This window comes from Entelurus aequoreus, linkage group LG23 (genome assembly GCF_033978785.1).
Source record: "Entelurus aequoreus isolate RoL-2023_Sb linkage group LG23, RoL_Eaeq_v1.1, whole genome shotgun sequence".
NCBI classification, from domain to species: Eukaryota; Metazoa; Chordata; class Actinopteri; order Syngnathiformes; family Syngnathidae; genus Entelurus; species Entelurus aequoreus.
This window is the reverse complement of record NC_084753.1, coordinates 15,565,968-15,584,945: the sequence shown is the minus strand read 5'-3', so window position 1 is coordinate 15,584,945 and position 18,978 is coordinate 15,565,968. Positions and strand designations below refer to the sequence as shown.

Sequence of the window (18,978 nt, the reverse complement as noted above, 5' to 3'; positions counted from 1 at the left end):
ATTTTCTGGACTAAATAGCACACCAGTATATAAGCCGCACCTACTCAATTTTCGACATTTTTTTTCCTTCCATATATTAAGCCACATAACCATTCATAAGCTGCAAATATATAGGTTGTAAAATTAGTTATTTACATAGGAAGATAAATATTTATTTACATACCTAATTGTTTCCAAAAGGTGTCTGTAACACGGCAGTAAAACGGCTGATCAAACAAAACAGAAGTCATCGTCATGGACCCACTAGTGGCGGAAGCTAGCTCTCCAATCAGCTAAACAGACCTAATAACTCCACAGTGACATCTTGGTGATTTTACTGAGGAATTTTTAAACCTGAAACAATATATGAATAATTCCATTGTAAGTTAAAGGCCTACTGAAACCCACTACTACCGACCACGCAGTCTGATAGTTTATATATCAATGATGAAATCTTAACATTATAACACATGCCAATACGGCCGGGTTAACTTATAAAGTGACATTTTAAATTTGCCGCTAAACTTCCGGTTCGAAACGCCTCTGAGGATGACGTATGCGTGTGACGTAGACCGGGGAACACGGGTATGCCTTCCACATTGAAGCCAATACGAAAAAGCTCTGTTTTCATTTCATAATTCCACAGTATTCTGGACATCTGTGTTCGTGAATCTGTTGCAATCATGTTCATTGCATTATGGAGAAGGAAGCTGAGCAAGCAAAGAAGAAAGTTGTCGGTGCGAAATGGACGTATTTTTCGAACGCAGTCAGCAACAACAGTACACAGCCGGCGCTTCTTTGTTTACATTCCCGGAAGATGCAGTCAAGATGGAAGAACTCGGATAACAGAGACTCTAACCAGGAGGACTTTTGACTTGGATACACAGACGCCTGCAGAGAACTGGGACAACACAGACTCTTACCAGGATTACTTTGATTTGGATGACAAAGACGCAGACGTGCTACTGTGAGTATGCAGCTTTGGCTTCTAAACATTTGATCGCTTGACCGTATGTGCGCAACTTTTTTTTGCGTATGCACGTAACTTTTTAAAAATATATAAGCTTTATGAACCTTGGGTTAGGTGAACGGTCTTTTGGGCTGAGTGATTGTGTGTGTTGATCAGGTGTTTGAATTGTATTGGCGTGTTCTATGGAGCTAGGAGCTAGCATAGGAGCTAGCATAACAAACACGCAGGTGTTTTTATGCAGGATTAATTTGTGGCATATTAAATATAAGCCTGGTTGTGTTGTGGCTAATAGAGTATATATATGTCTTGTGTTAATTTACTGTTGTAGTCATTCCCAGCTGAATATCAGGTCACCCCCGGCTCTCACAGCATCTTCCCTATCTGAATAGCTTCAACTCCCCACTAGTCCTTCACTTGCACTTTACTCATCCACAAATCTTTCATCCTCGCTCAAATTAATGGGGAAATTGTCGCTTTCTCGGTCCGAATCTCTCTCACTTCATGCGGCCATCATTGTAAACAATAGGGAACTTTGCGTATATGTTCAACTGACTACGTCACGCTACTTCCGGTAGGGGCAAGCCTTTTTTTTATCAGATACCAAAAGTTGCAATCTTTATCGTCGTTGTTCTATACTAAATCCTTTCAGCAAAAATATGGCAATATCGCGAAATGATCAAGTATGACACATAGAATAGATCTGCTATCCCCGTTTAAATAAAAAAAATTCATTTCAGTAGGCCTTTAATACTATCAGTGTTACATTAGCTAATGCTAACGTACAAATATGCATGAAAACACTCCGACAGCCATCACACATGGGCCGGTTTAGTAAGTAAGAATTGTTTTAGTTAAACTGCAAAGTTACAAATGTTATTTGGAGTAATGAATGAAGAATCCATACGCGTAGAAACGCTATGAACGTCTAGAGTACTTGCACTTCTGGTTGAAAGCTCAGTCTAAACAGAAGGGCAGTGCAGAACTGCAGCACCTGCAGTGAGCGAACTCATCCAAAAGATGGCGCCATAGCATAAACAATAGCACACCTATTCAATGTCTTTGCTTGTTTAGTTTTTTTTTTAAACTCTTTGCATTATGGAAAAAAAATCCATAAATTAGCCGCACCATTTTATAAGCCGCAGGATTCAAAGCGTAGGAAAAAAAGAACATCTTTTAAGTCAGGAATTTACGGCACTTATAAAAACAAACACGTTTCAAAGAATTTCACTGTCAATAAAAACACAATATTGTACAATTCTATTTTAGCCAGTGTCCAAATGTGACATTTTATACCCTTATAGGATAATTTGAAGACTGTTATGCTCGTTCAACAGTCTACAATGTATCACATTTTGTAGTCTTTACAGTAGGAAGGGATTTGGAATTGACCACAGCATCAGTTGCTATGTAGGGTGGCGCTTTCCATCACTTTCCGAAAACTGCATAGCAAAACTATTAACACCCTCGCCCAGGGCTGGGCGTTATATCGATATACTCGATATATCGCGGGTTTGTCTCTGTGCGATATAGAGAATGACTATATCGTGATATTCGAGTATACGTTCTCATGCAGTTGCTTTTAGCTGCGGGCATTACACTGCAGGCCCTTCCCACTCTTTCTTGTCTCTCCTTCTCACAGGGACATAAAACAAGCGCACCTTCTTACATATGTCACATACAACGTCATACGCCTTCGCGGAGCAGAGAGGTAGCGGCATGGTAACATTAACTGTGATGCTAACGGAGTGGTGCGAGTGGTAATACGAGAGAAAGAAGGTGCGAATCTGGTAACAAATGAAGGAGGAATTAATTACCAAAAAAACAGCACGGGAAAGTTTAAAATGAGCATATATTACTGCAGTATGAACAAGAATGTTTGAATCTAGACACAGAATCATCATACTGCTGTGATTATATGCATCAAGTGTTCATTCAAGGCTAAGGCAAAATATCGAGATATATATTCTGTATCGTGACATGGCCTAAAAATATCGAGATATTAATAAAAGGCCATATCGCCCAGCCCTACCCCCACCCCTCTTCCTCTCACGCGAGATTCACTCAGGACTGGGGCCATACAAATACATTCCCTTTTGTATATGATGAATGTTAGCTGCACTACATAATAAATGGGTTAATTAATTTACTGAATACACAACAAAAATAGATAATTGCTGCATTTGTAATTATATTTAACTCTACCACTACTACTAATAATTATTATATATTATACATATTTTATTACATTGAATTATGAAAAATATGTATATTGTTGTCACCAGGGGTAGTAATGCCTTACATTTACTCTGAGTAACTTTTTGGATACTTGTCCGAGTACTATTAATGGAACATACTTTTTACTTGAGTATTTTGGTAAAGAAGAAACACAACTTTTACTCTGTTACAATGCGTTTCACTCCGATCGTTACATTTATTTGTATCATTGATCGTTACATTTATTTGTATCATTATTATATTTATTTAGTATATATTGATTACTGCTTGAAAATACTTATTTAAAATCCTGCCGGTCATACAGGGTACCGATTCACGTAAAATCCAACTTAGCAATATTACGGTACTTGGGTTGCGCGTGACGTCATGCCTGATTGCAGACTTCGGCAGCACAGAGCGGACTCAGCCCAACGGCGTGGCGAAGTTGGTAGAGTGGCCTCGCCAGCAATCGGAGGGTTGCTGGTTACTGGGGTTCAATCCCCACCTTCTACCATCCTAGTCACGTCCGTTGTGTCCTTGGGCAAGACACTTCACCCTTGCTCCTGATGGCTGCTGGTTAGCGCCTTGCATGGCAGCTCCCACCATCAGTGTGTGAATGTGTGTGTGAATGGGTGAATGTGGAAATAGTGTCAAAGCGCTTTGAGTACCCTGAAGGTAGAAAAGCGCTATACAAGTATAACCCATTTATCATTTATTTATTTATTTAACTACTTCTAGGTAATGTTGAAAATGTTTTATGTCAACAAAGAAATTGACTTATAAAACGCTTTAACGTAAGTTAAGAGTCCGTTTTTACAAGAATGAGCTAGCTTGATGCTAAAATGCATTTGCTTTGCTATTGACATGCTAGAGATTAGCATTAGTGATTTTACATGACGATTTTTACACCTCCAAATGTGTTAATAAATACTATAACTAATATGCACGTAACAATCACACAGCTAGTGTGTAATAAGTACAATATTTACAGTATTAACACTTTTTAGGGTGAAACAGAAAACACCACTATACACTATGCATGTGACATCTTGGACTTGCAACTTTAATTGTAACTTAAAGGCCTACTGAAATGAAATGTTCTTATTTAAACGGGGATAGCAGATCCATTCTATGTGTCATACTTGATCATTTCGCGATATTGCCATATTTTTGCTGAAAGGATTTAGTAGAGAACATCGACGATAAAGTTCGCAACTTTTGGTCGCTGATAAAAAAGCCTTGCCTGTACCGGAAGTAGCGTGACGTCACAGGTTGAAGGGCTCCTCACATTTCCCCATTGTTTACACCAGCAGCGAGAGCGATTCGGACCGAGAAAGCGACGATTACCCCATTAATTTGAGCCAGGATGAAAGATTCGTGGATGAGGAAAGTGAGAGTGAAGGATTAGAGTGCAGTGCAGGACGTATCTTTTTTCGCTCTGACCGTAACTTAGGTACAAGGGCTCATTGGATTCCACACTTTCTCCTTTTTCTATTGTGGATCACGGATTTGTATTTTTTTTATTTTTTTTTTATACGGATTTGTATTTTAAACCACCTCGGATACTATATCCTCTTGAAAATGAGAATCGAGAACGTGAAATGGACATTCACAGTGACTTTTATCTCCACGACAATACATCGGTGAAGCACTTTAGCTACGGAGCTAACGTGATAGCATCGTGCTTAACTGCAGTTAGAAACAGAAGAAATAAGCCCCTGACTGGAAGGATAGACAGAAGATCAACAATACTACCAAACCCTGGACCTGTAACCACACGGTTAATGCTGTCCAGCCTGGCGAAGCCTAGCAATGCTGTTGCTAACGACGCCATTGAAGCTAACTTAGCTACGGGACCTCGACAGAGCTATGCTAAAAACATTAGCTCTCCACCTACGCCAGCCCTCATCTGCTCATCAACACCCGTGCTCACCTGCGTTCCAGCGATCGATGGCGCGACGAAGGACTTCACCACGATGATCGGTGCGGTCGGCGGCCCGGAGACGGAGGAAGTCAACCCAGACAGGTGAGGACAGCGGCGCGGCGGCGGACGGCGTTGTAGCTTTCGACGACACCCCGGCCGCCATTAGAGTCGGCAAGAAACATATATTTCCCCAAAGTTACGTACGTGACATTGCACATAGCGACACGCACGGACGGGCAAGCGATCAAATGTTTGGAAGCCAAAGCTGTACTCACGGTAGCGCGTCTGCTATCCAACTCAAAGTCCTCCTGGTTGTGTTGCTGCAGCCAGCCGCTAATACACCGATCCCACCTACAGCTTTCTTCTTTGCAGTTTCCATTGTTAATTGAACAAATTGCAAAAGATTCACCAACACAGATGTCCAGAATACTGTGGAATTATGTGGTGAAAACAGACGACTTAAGCTGGCCACCGTGCTATTCCAAAATGTCTGCTTCAACCCGTGACGTCACGCACATACGTCATCATACCGAAACGTTTTCAGCCGGAAGTTTCCCGGGAAATTTAAAATTGCACTTTATAAGTTAATCCGGCCGTATTGGCATGTGTTGCAATGTTAAGATTTCATCATTGATATATAAACTATCAGACTGCGTGGTCGGTAGTAGTGGGTTTCAGTAGGCCTTTAATGTCATACTTGCAAATGAGTCAGAAATGTGATATTGTAACAAGACAGCAGTTATTATAATAGACTCATTTTTAAATGTTGAAATAAATGAAAACAATTTAATAAGCAAAAATTCAGTATTTCATAACACACGACCGGTAGGAGGCCACGGGGAAGACCCAGGACACGTTGGGAAGACTATGTCTCCCGGCTGGCCTGGGAACGCCTCGGGATCCCCCGGGAAGAGCTGGACGAAGTGGCTGGGGAGAGGGAAGTCTGGGTTTCCCTGCTTAGGCTGCTGCCCCCACGACCCGATCTCGGATAAGCGGAAGAAGATGGATGGATGGATGGACAAGTACAAAACATTGGTAGCGTTGAGAACCTGTATCGATTCCCAGGGACCAGGAATTGGTACCATATCGGTTCAAATGTGAACGGTACTATCCCTAAATGTCATTAATGGATAGTATTATTTGCCTGATGGTTTTCCAAGTACAGTAGTATTTGTTACGTCTGTTCAGAAACTGAGAATATTTGTCTCCTAACTATGGTCAAACATATTTATCACTGCAGTAATGATTCAGTGGAAAGCTCTCCAGTATTAACACAATATTCAGTGTTACAAAGCGGAAAATACTGACTGCAGTAAATCACGGTTTATTTTTAAATTAATGGGCTTCTTAACACAAGATGCCTTTTAGCCGTTGGCATTGTCTATTTTGTTGACAGTGTTCCAAGTGGAAGAAAACCCCTCAGCCTGGAGATTTTTTTTTCTTCCATTGCGATGACGGGGCTTTCAGGTGGAAATGGTTTTTAAAAAAAACACTGAGCTCGTTAATGTCAATTTCCTCACACACACAATCCTGTCAACAATAGCAGGTAGAGAACTGGGCCTGGTTGGCAGTGACTGTTTGGGTATTAATATCCAGGGTAACACTTTAGTATGGGGAACATATTCTAAGTAACAAAGACTTAATTTAGAGTTATTTGGACACGAGGGAAACATTTAAGGGTTAGGGTTACTAATAAGCAATGATGCTGATGTTATTGAGGGAAGACTCTTAGTTAATGGCTTACTAGTTGTATAATAAGGCCATGCAGAATAAGGCATTAATAAGTACTTAATAATGACTAACTAAGAGCCAATATGTTACTAATTTGCATGTTAATAAGCAACTAATTAATAGTTCATATGTGTTCCCCATACTAAAGTCTTACCAAATCCAGTAATGGGTATCTCAAAGTCACATTCTTAAGGGACACTGTACAATTAAAGTAGTCAGCGTACAGCTTGGACAACGGCATGTACTAACGGTCTTGTGAAAATAAGTGAGTACATTTCACAGTGAACATGTTATCATGTGGATATTTAGTGTGATCAATATCGTTATCGAGCACTGCCTTAAAGGCCTACTGAAAGCCACTACTACCGACCACGCAGTCTGATCGTTTATATATCAATGATGAAATCTTAACATTGCAACACATGCCAATACGGCCGGGTTAATTTCCGCTTGAAAACGTCTATGTATGATGACGTTTGCGCGTGACGTCAATGGTTGAACCGGAAGTATTGGGACACATTGTATCACAATACAAACAGCTCTGTTTTCATCGCAAAATTCCACAGTATTCTGGACATCTGTGCAGGTGAGCACGGGTGTTGATGACCAGATGAGGGCTGGCGTAGGTGGAGCGCTAATGTTTTTATCATAGCTCTGACGAGGTCCCGTAGCTAAGTTAGCTTCAATGGTGTCGTTAGCAACAGCATTGCTAGGCTTCGACAGGCGGCACAGCATTAACCGTGTAGTTACAGGTCCAGTGTTTGGTTCGGTGTCTCCTGATAGTAGTATTGTTGATCTGCTGTCTATCCTTCCAGTCAGGGGCTTATTTCTTTTGTTTCTATCTGCATTTAAGCACGATGCTATCACGTTAGCTCCGTAGCTAAAGTGCTTCACCGATGTATTGTCATGGAGATAAAAGTCACTGTGAATGTCCATTTCGCGTTCTCGACTTATTTTCAAGATATAGTATCCGAGGTGGTTTAAAATACAAATCCGTGATCCACAATAGAAAAAGGAGAAAGTGTGGAATCCAATGAACCCTTGTACTAAGTTACGGTCAGAGCGAAAAAAGATACGTCCTGCACTGCACTCTAGTCCTTCACTCTCACGTTCCTCATCCACGAATCTTTCATCCTCGCTCAAATTAATGGGGTAATCGTCGCTTTCTCGGTCCGAATCGCTCTTGCTGCTGGTGTAAACAATGGGGAAATGTGAGGAGCCCTTCAACCTGCGACGTTACGCTACTTCCGGTACAGGCAAGGCTTTTTTTATCAGCGACCAAAAGTTGCAAACTTTATCGTCGATGTTCTCTACTAAATCCTTTCAGCAAAAATATAGCAATATCGCGAAATGATCAAGTATGACACATAGAATGGATCTGCTATCCCTGTTTAAATAAAAACATTTCATTTCAGTAGGCCTTTAATCTTCTTCGATGTGGAATTCACCAGAGCAGCACAAGTTGTTAATGAAATACTTCCATTCCTTCCGCCAAAGGTGGACTGCGAGGCAAATTTGACCCTGAAAGCCCCATTTGTTTACTATTCGATAAGGGCGTCCCAATACAAAATGTTCACTTTTGATACAATGGAGCCTTTGTTCGATATTAAACCGATACGATATCAGTAGGAATTATATTTCATACTTTTATCATTTTGAAGTGTGAAATGTTAGAAAAGGTTTGATGAAGTGAAATTACTCAAACAACAATGGTAGGTATTCAAATACTAAATGTATGCTTTTGATGTCGAGTGCTAATATGTTAAGGCAACACCTTGTGATCACGATAATTCATTAAATTAAGCTCATGATGCAGTAAGTTAAATGATGCTGACACGTTTGTTACTGGATACTTTGGAAGACACTACTGCCTTAGAGACTTTGTATGTGTAAGTAATATGCAACTATAATTATTTGATACTTGTTTATATCGACAAATATGGTGATTTAGACTGCAATGGTGTTCAATTAAGGACACTTATTACATATGTCTAGCTTGTGTGCTATTATGTGCTTGGCTGTTGTGTAGCTGCTAGCTCCTAATAGCCTACCACATTTACCCAGCTTTTTTTCCAGCTCTGCACAAGTAAAAGCACTGCTGGACTGATTGTATCGGGGATTATAACGGAAATGTTGGAGGCAAGCCGATATATCTGATACTGATTTTTGCTGATATCAATATCCGATTGGGACACACCTGTTATTCGACTCTTAACCTAAATTTATTTTGACGCCTGTTTTGGAGTAATATAAATACAGGGTGATGTAAAAAAACAAAAACAGATCTCATAAAAAAATTATTAAATCCAACAAAGGTAGTAGCTTCAGTTTGTGTACGATTATTCCCATAACTTCAGTTATCTTGGTCACATTGCATAAAAGCACTGTTTGGAAAATTACTTATAAAAAGTAATTAATCATAGTTTCTTGTTACTGTGCCAAAATAGTCATTAGTAACGGAATTACCCGTTAACAAATGTAATTTTTTACCTTTAAATATCTGGCATATGCAGTTGAAAGAGGTTTCATGAAAGTAGAGTGTGTGAGTGTGTACCTTTAAAAGGCGGTGCCTGTTGCTAAGTGACATCAGCCAACGAGCCAGACAAAGCAGCTGCGCTTGTTAGCTCTTGCGGGACGGCAGCTCTGTTGAATCTTTTCACTCGATTGTGTTAGCGCTAGTTAATAAAGAGATTGAATGTGCTTCGATTGTCTTTTTGTCGACAAACGAGGTATTGTAGGATTGCAAGCTTGTCACTTAAATCCATGACTTGTTGCTCACTATTCCCAAAAAGTAGTAGTAGTGTGTGTTGTTTGCTGTCTGATGTTGCCTCTTCCTATTTGATATCAAGTTCATTTTAGTGTGGCGCTGGTTTTTGCTTTCACTCATAAAAAGAGACGTACTATTGACATAACACCCCATCAAAGGTAGCGTGCCACATTACATCAAACGTATCAGTAATGGCGTTGTAACATACGTAAAAGTAATTAGATGACATGTTAGTAAAACGGTAACTGTGTTAGTATTACCTACTGTAACTCCATTATTCCAAACACTGCATAAAAGTCATGTTCTTTCTAAAATATGCTCCAAATTGGCATTGCAGCATTGAGGTCAAACTTGCAACTTTGTAAGATTTAATTCATTTTTGATGGGTTCTGTTTGTTTGGGTCACAATGTACATAACAGTAGACAAATAAACAGCCATCTTGACGGCCAGTCCGCCTCTCCCTTCCACTCAAACGCTTCTTCCGCTTTCCAAAAGAGGAAGCTCCACGGGGAATATATTGGATTCTGGAGACATTTTAGGCCACTCTAACACCATCAGCTTCCTCAACAATTGTCATCCTGGACGTGTGTTTGGGCTCCTTATGTTATGGAACACAAGTTTACCCAGGAGGGGCTTCAGAATAGGGCTGAACGATTTATCGTTTTCAGATCGAAATTGCGATTTCAGAAGTCTCAATCTTGAGATCGTGAAGGCTTCGGTTTTAGACGAACGTTATTTAGCTCTCCTGGCTGACATGTCTGTTGTGTATATGCAGCCTGCTCGTGCTACTCTCATGCCTTGTCAAACTCACCAATCAGAAGTGGTAAACTACTTGTGAGCAGGGCATGCCGTCACGCTAACCAATCAGAGGCGGCCATTGACGAGGCTACCGCGTACACGCCCACTAACAACTTTGGTGAAGAAACAAACGTCCTGGAGGAAATGGCTGCTGCCGCCGGGTCAGAAGTGGAGGAGGATTTAGTTTTAATACAGAAGAAGAGCAGCACGTCTGTCATTTGGGACTACTTCGGTTTCGAAACTTCAGATGTGCATCAGAAACAGGTACTTTGTAAAACTTGTCGGGCCAAAGTCGCCACATCCCAAGGCAACACGACTAATTTATTCCGGCACTTGAAAAATCACCACCGGCAGTTACACGACGAATGTATGACCAAAAAGTCCGGTGAAAAGTCAACCCCGAGCGATTCAGCCCATTGTAGCAAACATACCACAATTACAGCGTCGTTTGCCACTACCAGCCACCAGTTCACCATCAGAAAGATTGTTTAGTGCTAGTGGCAATGTTGTCACATGTCAGCGCTCATGTCTTAAACCATCAAAGGTTGACATGCTAGTTTTCTTGACCAAAAATCTGTGAAGAGTGATGTAGAGATGTCAGGGAAGCAAGTATTATTGTTAAAGTACTTTTTAGATTGTGTTTGTTCTGCACTTTACCCTGACTTGTGGTGTCAGTTTTTGTAAAAAAAAAAAGATAAATGCTAGTTTTCAGGAATATTATGTTCTATTGTTAACAGAATAGATGTGCAATATTTGGGTGCTGCTAAGCGGTAAATGAATGACCCACCTATTTTAATGTCTGACATATTTTTCAGAAGGGGAGAGGTTGGGTCATTTTGTTTTTGTAATAGTATTTTCTTTATTACCATTACTTTTCAATTTCACTTTAAAATATTGTTCAGGTTTCTTCCAGGGTTGAATAAAGTACTTGAATTGCTGCTATAGATGTTGATAGGCTAGCTCTCTTGAGCCATAAAAGACTGACCTACCTACTTGAGTATAAGACTGTTTACATAAGGTCAGGATCCTTTTTTTCCTTTATTGAAGTTGTTGAATTTTGTTTTTCTTATTATATATTAAGCATTGCTTTTTGTGTTGGAATTGTTTTGTATTTTATTTAACTTAAACTTTTTTATTTATCTTAACATAATTAAGGTTTTTGTACTGGTTTTAGTTCTTTAGTTTTAATAACTGCTGTTGGTCAAGAACTTTGGAGAATGTACATGCATGTTTCTTAATAAATACATGTTTGAAGCAATTCTTATCTTTTAGTATTCATCCTTGCATTACATAGCATTTAATGTTTTCATGGTATATCATTTTTTGTCATGTTTTAAATCTGTTACTGTTACTGAAGCTTGATTTGAAAAGAAATCGTGAGTCAAAATCGAAATCGCAATTTCTGTCAGAAAAATCGTGATCAGATTTTTTCCTGAAATCGTTCAGCCCTACTTCAGAATGTCACAGTACATGTTGGAAATGGAATGAACCACAGCTCCCCAGTGCAAGCAGAATTCATGCAGCCCCTACCACCACCATGCTTCACTCGTGTTGACCACTATTTAGACCAGGGGTCCCCAAACTTTTTGACTCGGGGGCCGCATTGGGTTAAAACAATTTGGCCGGGGACCGGGCTGTATATATATATATATATATATATATATATATATATATATATATATATATATATATATATATATATATATATATATATACTAGATATATATAGCGCACTTTCCGCGCGCGCGATGATGTCACGTTATCGATGAGAAAATGCATTTTTAGACAATATGATTTGCCTGAGCGGCTAGGAGACACCGTGAGTAGCAAGCGGTACAAAGTACATAAGAAAAATAATAATTTTAAAAAATACAAAAATAATTTTAATTTTTTTAATTTTATTTTTTTATACTTGGGACTTCCCGCGGGCCTGATTTTGGACGCTGGCGGGCCGGACTCGTCCCGCGGGCCGTAGTTTGGGGACCCCTGATTTAGACAATAGCAACTCTGTATTGAGTCATTGATCGTGGACAGTAAAGCTATAAATTTGTACACAGACTAATCTAAAGTGCGTCATTTTTATAGATTTACCGTCAATTCCAGACAATAAGCCACAACTTTTCCCCCACGCTTTGTACCCTGTGGATTATAAAACGGTGAGGCAAGTTTATAGATTTTTCTTTGCTGACTGCCATAATGCAAATAGTTGGAAAAAAAAACAAGCAAATACACTGAACATCTGTGTTATTGTTTGTGCTATGGCACCATCTTTTGGATGAGTTTGCTCACTGCAGGCGCTGCCGTGCCCTGCTCATTGGACTGAGCTTTAAACCGGAAGTACAAATGCGGTTCCGTCTTGTAGCCGTCCATAGCGTTTCTACTCTTATTAATTCTTCATTCATCACTCCAAGCAATATTCTTACGTTTTATAATATAAATAAAACAATTCTTACTTACTAAACCGTCCCATGTGTGATGTCTGTAGGAGTGTTTTCATGCATATTTGTACACGCTATCACGTCATTAGCATTAGCTAACATGCTAACACTTTTACGAATGTCTGTGTTTGTATAATTACCTTACAATGGCATAAGATATAACACCTGGACAACAGTTATCACAATGAACTCATTTTTAAATGTTGCAATAAAATTATTTAAATGTATTATCAAAAACAATTATCGTAAGTTTCGGGCTATAAGCCTCTACTTTTTTCTTACACTTTGCACCCTGTGGCGTATAGGACGGTGCGGCTAATTTACCGTATTTTTCGGAGTATAAGTCGCTCCGAAGTATAAGTTGCACCGGCCGAAAATGCATAATAAAGAAGGAAAAAAACATAAGTCGCACTGGAGTATAAGTCGCATTGTTGGGGGAAATTTATTTGATAAAACCCAACACCAAGAATAGACATTTGAAAGGCAAATTAAAATAAATAAAGAATAGTGAACAACAGGCTGAATAAGTGTACGTTATATGAGGCATAAATAACCAACTGAGAACGTGCCTGGTATGTTAACGTGACATATTATGGTAAGAGTCATTCAAATAACTATAACATATAGAACATGCTATACGTTTACCAAACAATCTGTCACTCCTACTCGCTAAATCCCATGAAATCTTATACGTCTAGTCTCTTACGTGAATGAGCTAAATAATATTATTTGATATTTTGCGATAATGTGTTAATAATTTCACACATAAGTCGCTCCTGAGTATAAGTCGCACCCCCGGTCAAACTATGAAAAAAACTGCGACTTATAGTCCGAAAAATACAGTATGGATTTTTCTCTGAAAACAGCCATAAAAAAAGCTTTAAAAAACAACCAGGCAAATACACCTAGAAAGTGTTTTGTTTGTGCTATGGCGCTATCTTATGAACGAGTTTGCTTACTGCATGTGTCCTTCCATTTACAAGTAGTGTTTTTTTTGTTTTTTTTTTCAACCAGAGTTCCATGTTCATCTTTTAGCCGTCCATAAAGTTTCTACTCCAAGCAACGTTTTGAAGTTTTACAATATAACTAAAACTGTTTATATTTACTAAACCGTCCCATGTGTGATGTCTGTAGGAGTGTTTTCATGCATATTTGGACGTGCTAGCGTAATGTAATGACGCTACCGTCGTTAGCATGAGCTAATATGCTAACATGTTTACGAGTGTCTGTAGTATTATTATTAAGGATAGGATAGGATAGACATTTATTTATCCCACAATGGGGAAATTACGTTGTTGCAGTGCAGGTTTTTACATAAAGCGTAGTGAAAAACAAAAACATAGTATTAATGTTTCAGTTTCACAAATTCCTCAGTAAATTCACCAAAACGTCACCGTGGAGTTATTTAGTCTTTTTATTTGATTGGAGAGCTAGCGGGTCCATGACAATGATTTCTATTTTGTTTGATCCGCTGTTTTACTGTCGTGTTACAGACACCGTTTGGAAACAATTAAAGTATGCAAATAAACATTTCAAATTTTTCTGCGTAAATAACTAATTTCACAATGTATACATCTGCCGCTTATAGTCCCATGCGGCTAATATTTTTCTTAAAAAATTTAGTCCGGAAAATACGGTATGCCTTTGATAAAAATGATTGCTAAAAGGAAAGTATTTTTGTGAATGACTGTATTAATGGTGCCTTCAACTTGCATTTCATTTAAATCCATCCATTTTCTACCGCTTGTCCCTTTTAGTGTTGCGAAGGGGGGGGGAGGTGCTGGAGCCTATCTCAGCTGCATTCGGGCGGAAGGCGGGATACACCCTGGACAAGGTGCCACCTCATCGCAGGGCCAACACAGATAGACAGACAACATTAACACACTAGGGCCAATTTAGTGTTGCCAATCAACCTATCCCCAGGTGCATGTCTTTGGTGGTGGGAGGAAGCCGGAGTACCCGGAGGGAACCCACGCAGTCACGGGGAGAACATGCAAACTCCACACAGAAAATCGGATCGAATGTAGGATCGAACCCAGGATCTTTAAATAAATAGTTCAAATAGTATACATTAATACTTACAGCGGCAGTTCCTCGCCGTGATGGCGTCGCCAAAGTAACCTTCATCGCAACTGTCGCATGTCCCGCCGCCGTACCCTTGGCGACAGTGCAGACACTGGCCTGTGATTGGATCACAGCTGCCAGGTGTAGTCAGGTCCAGGTTACCATGGCAATCGCAGGGCTGGCAGAAGCTCCCCGGGACGCCGGGTTGGCCGTAATACCCGTTGGCACACCTAGGAGGCAGCATGGAGACAGATTAGCTGTCAGCTGTGTCGACTTCTAACCGACAAATTCAGGTTTTGCATTTTGATTGGTTTAATGCGAGCGAGTACGAGGGCACACGAGTGCGGGACAAGTGTCCATTGTACCGCGTTTCCAATATTTGTTCCTTCTCATTTTCTTTATAATTAAAGGGAGTCTGAGAGTGCCATGACACAATCAGCAGGAAGGACGCAGTCGAGGCTAAAAGGGGAAATTGAGACGAAATAAGAAAGGACAAGTGATATTGAAAAGTGAGAGGACCGTGAGAAGAAGACGAGGGGGAACGGGTCTTCAGATTGGAGAGAGAATTGAGTTTGGAGAGGAAAAGGACAAAGAGGGGAGAAGAGTCAAGAGCAGCCAGCCATTATTACCACTGACCCTCCATGGTACTCAATTGAGCAGGATTATTAGCTTTTGTGTGTGTGTGTGTGTGTGTGTGTGTGTGTGTGTGTGTGTGTGTGTGTGTCGCCTTCAAACATTAGGACTTTGTGTTTGTCTTATATATTATCATTATATTCCATTTAATTCTATTCTCTCTTGGTTTTCTAGTTTTCATTTCAAAAGAACCCCAAAGGAAGTCAGAGTATTTATAGTAAGAGGAAGAGGGGGGCTTAAACTCGCTTTGAACCCTCTGAGGCCCCGTTTACACTAAACCGGATAAGGTTATCCAGGGTAAATCCCACCTAACCTTATCCGTGTCCACACACAACAATGCCACCGTTAAGACCCCCGGCCCCCTCCGTCCGCCGGCGCAACGCGACCTAGTACGCATGCGCAGAAAATGCACATGTCAATAGTCACCTCCAGCGTTGCTTTGTGTGCAAGATCTTAAATGTAACTTATCTGAACAATATCCAGTGTTGTGGTATTTCAATTAACTGGAATCCAGTGTGCTGTGGGGCCCTATTGTAGTGAATCACACCTGACACATAACAAATTAATCAAATCTTTATTAGACACATAAACAATGTGATAAAAACATTTAACATTAATCAAACTAGGGATGTAGATATCTGGTCAGGACACTCCTCACTCTTTTGCCTTCACCTTCATTGTTCATTCGTTTTTGGTGACTTTATATACTCTGGACCGAGACGTTGAGTATGTGACATTCATGGCGGACAATAACTTATACAGTCTGCTTTGCCACCGTTTTCCTCGACGGCCAGGTAATACAAAGCACTCGTTACCTTTTTTATCACATCCACGGGAGCTCGCATTCTCGTTCTCTCCTTCAACAAATGGACAAAGTTTTTCGCTAAGTAGCATCACAGCTGACCCGGCCGGACATTGGGAAGTTCTCTTGCCGTCTGAGAAGTGTTGTATCCGAAATAGCTGCAATTGCTTTCTCTTAAGGTATTCATGTGTGATTTCCACAAGCGTCTGTACATGTAGAGGAAGGAGAAACACGGGCATGTCTGGATGACTCGCCTCTATATTTCCAGTGGTTAGCTCCGAGCTACGAAACCGCTTTATTATGAAGCTGGCTGTGGCGCATTCTTTGTGGCGTCACTTCCCGTGTGGGCAGCGTCTTTCTGGCGTCACTTCCTCTCCAAACTCACTTTGTAAACGATCAATGAGTCCATACAAAGCTAAGTGCCGGAGATTCAAGAAATACACGGCTGACTTACCCGTGTAAGTCAGGAGGGGGACCTTAAACGCTGGTTTAGTGTGGCTGAAACGGGGTTAAGGCTAAATAATTATTAGTTTAAGCCGGGTTAAACGACTTAGTGTAGACATGGCCTTAGTGGACAGGAAGTTGGCATTTTGCATGACTGGTAAGATGGCGAGTGAAAAGATTAGGGTCATAAATTAGGATCGTGGAAAAACATTTATTTTTTAGGTTTGGTAATAAGGTGAATTTGCGCTTGGAGTCCTGGGGCCTCATGTATTCACTTTGACCTTTTTCACGGCAAAGTTGAGATGCATCAAGAGTGAACTGAACGTGGAAATGTGCGGAGCCTCACGCCAACTTCAGGCTTCACGTGCGCACATTTCCACAGGCCGTGGTTATTTTAGCGGTTTGATTTCAACAATGTAAAAGATCGAGGCAAGGACACAGAATTCACTTTTTCGTCAATGCGTTAAATACTTAATTACTTGGCGACCATTTTGCCACCTATTGCTGTCACAATGTGTTCCTGTGCAGGGCCGGCCCGTGGCATAGGCCATATAGGCAAATGCTAAGGGCGCCGTCCATCAGGGGGCGCCACGCCAGTGCCACAAATGTTAGAGAAAAAAAAAAGAGAAAAAAAAAAAAGTTGGTACTATTATTTCTAAATACAAAAAATAATCCCACGTTAATTAAAATGCAAAGTAAAGCCTATTTAATAGAAATATTATTTGTTACAACATTACGCCCCCCCCCCCCCCCCTCCACCCGCACAGTGCGCCCCCTCCCTTCCTTCCCTTCAACACAAAATGTCAAAACGGCCAAAACTGTCAGGTGCCCAGGGAAGAAAAAAGAGAAAAGAAGAGGAGGAGAAACGAGAAAAAGACAGAGGTAGCAGGTAGGTAACGTTAGCCTACATGAAATTATTTGTCTGTTACAGAATGTGATAGTAACCTGGCTTTTTTAGCATTAAGCTAATGTTACATGATTCAGCAATTGCTAATCAATAAATAGCTAGTTCTGTTTTAACGTCGGGTTAATATTGTGGAGGGGGCTAAATTGTTATGGAAAATAATAATGTAACGTTAGGTAATTACAGTACTCCCACCTTACATTCCTCAGGGACATTTGTATTAGATCTTTTAAGCAGGTGTTTTTTGTTGACATTGTTATTGCCTTCTGGTTAGCTAATGTTTGCCCTGCAGGTAATAGTCACTTTTCCACCCCTTTATATATTAGGTATAGTTGTAAGCCTAGTTGTTAAAGTGCACATCATTAATGTTAATTAAGCAATATCACATGAGAGGGAATGCTGTTTTATAATTTGAGCACTGCTGTGATTCGGTTAAAGATAATCATAACATAACATTCTCATATAATATGTTGATTTGCTTTCTTTAAGTAAAAAAAAAGGTCAAAGACAAAGCTATTCGGTTTCTTGTGAGTATATACACTTCACTGCCGATGTGGGGGGGGCGCCACCTAAAATCTTGCCTAGGGCGCCAGGTTGGTTAGGGCCAGGCCTGTTCCTGTGACTCCAGCACCAGCTTGGCACATTAATGGCACTGGAGACAATGGAGGATCGGCCCGCCTTTGTGTCGTGTACAGATGCTACCGCAAGTAGCTCTCCTGGGTTGTAATAATAAATTGAGCAATCAAACAAGAGTCTAAGTCTTTCGTGTATTTTTGAGGTGCTGGCATGTTAAACTGTAATCAGATTTCAAACCAAATATCACACAATTTTCACATGAGACTAATCTGGCTGTGAGCAGGCTATTGTATGAACACATTTTGCTGTAAATTACACAAATTGTAATTTTATTAAGGGTAATCAGTCACCTACCTCTTTTAAAGTTTTACGTATCATTGCAGCGACTATCTTTTCAAACGGGGTGCAGCACCACTTTATCACCAATCCTGTTTTGGACACTTCTATCTTCCTCCTAACCTTCTTCCTAATCTAGTACCATTTATTTCTCATGTGTTCTTGTGTGCGGTTGTCCTAATCCAGGACGTTGAAAGCCTCGCACAATTCAGCCAAACTCAACCGTCTTTCGTTCGCCGGAAACGCCAGAGGACAGCGTGCCAAAAGGTATATTTTCACTTCAGCAAGTAGCACCTCCAACTCCTTGTCAGTGAGTTCCTTCATTTTAGCTGTCTTGCATATTATATCTCAGACACATGGCTAATTTAAATACGATGTGCGCATTTAAATGAGGGCG

The 18,978-nt window shown here is 40.3% G+C and overlaps 1 protein-coding gene across 2 annotated transcripts in view; it reads right to left on the bottom strand.

Moving 5' to 3' along the window:
• lama2 (laminin, alpha 2) overlaps positions 1-18,978 on the bottom strand; it is a 558,082-nt gene that overhangs the window by 229,119 nt on the left and 309,985 nt on the right. For both annotated transcript variants that reach the window (XM_062033747.1, XM_062033746.1), the window contains one exon: positions 14,905-15,116. In XM_062033747.1, coding sequence (XP_061889731.1) covers positions 14,905-15,116 — 212 coding nt within the window. The remainder of the gene's footprint in view (positions 1-14,904; positions 15,117-18,978) is intronic.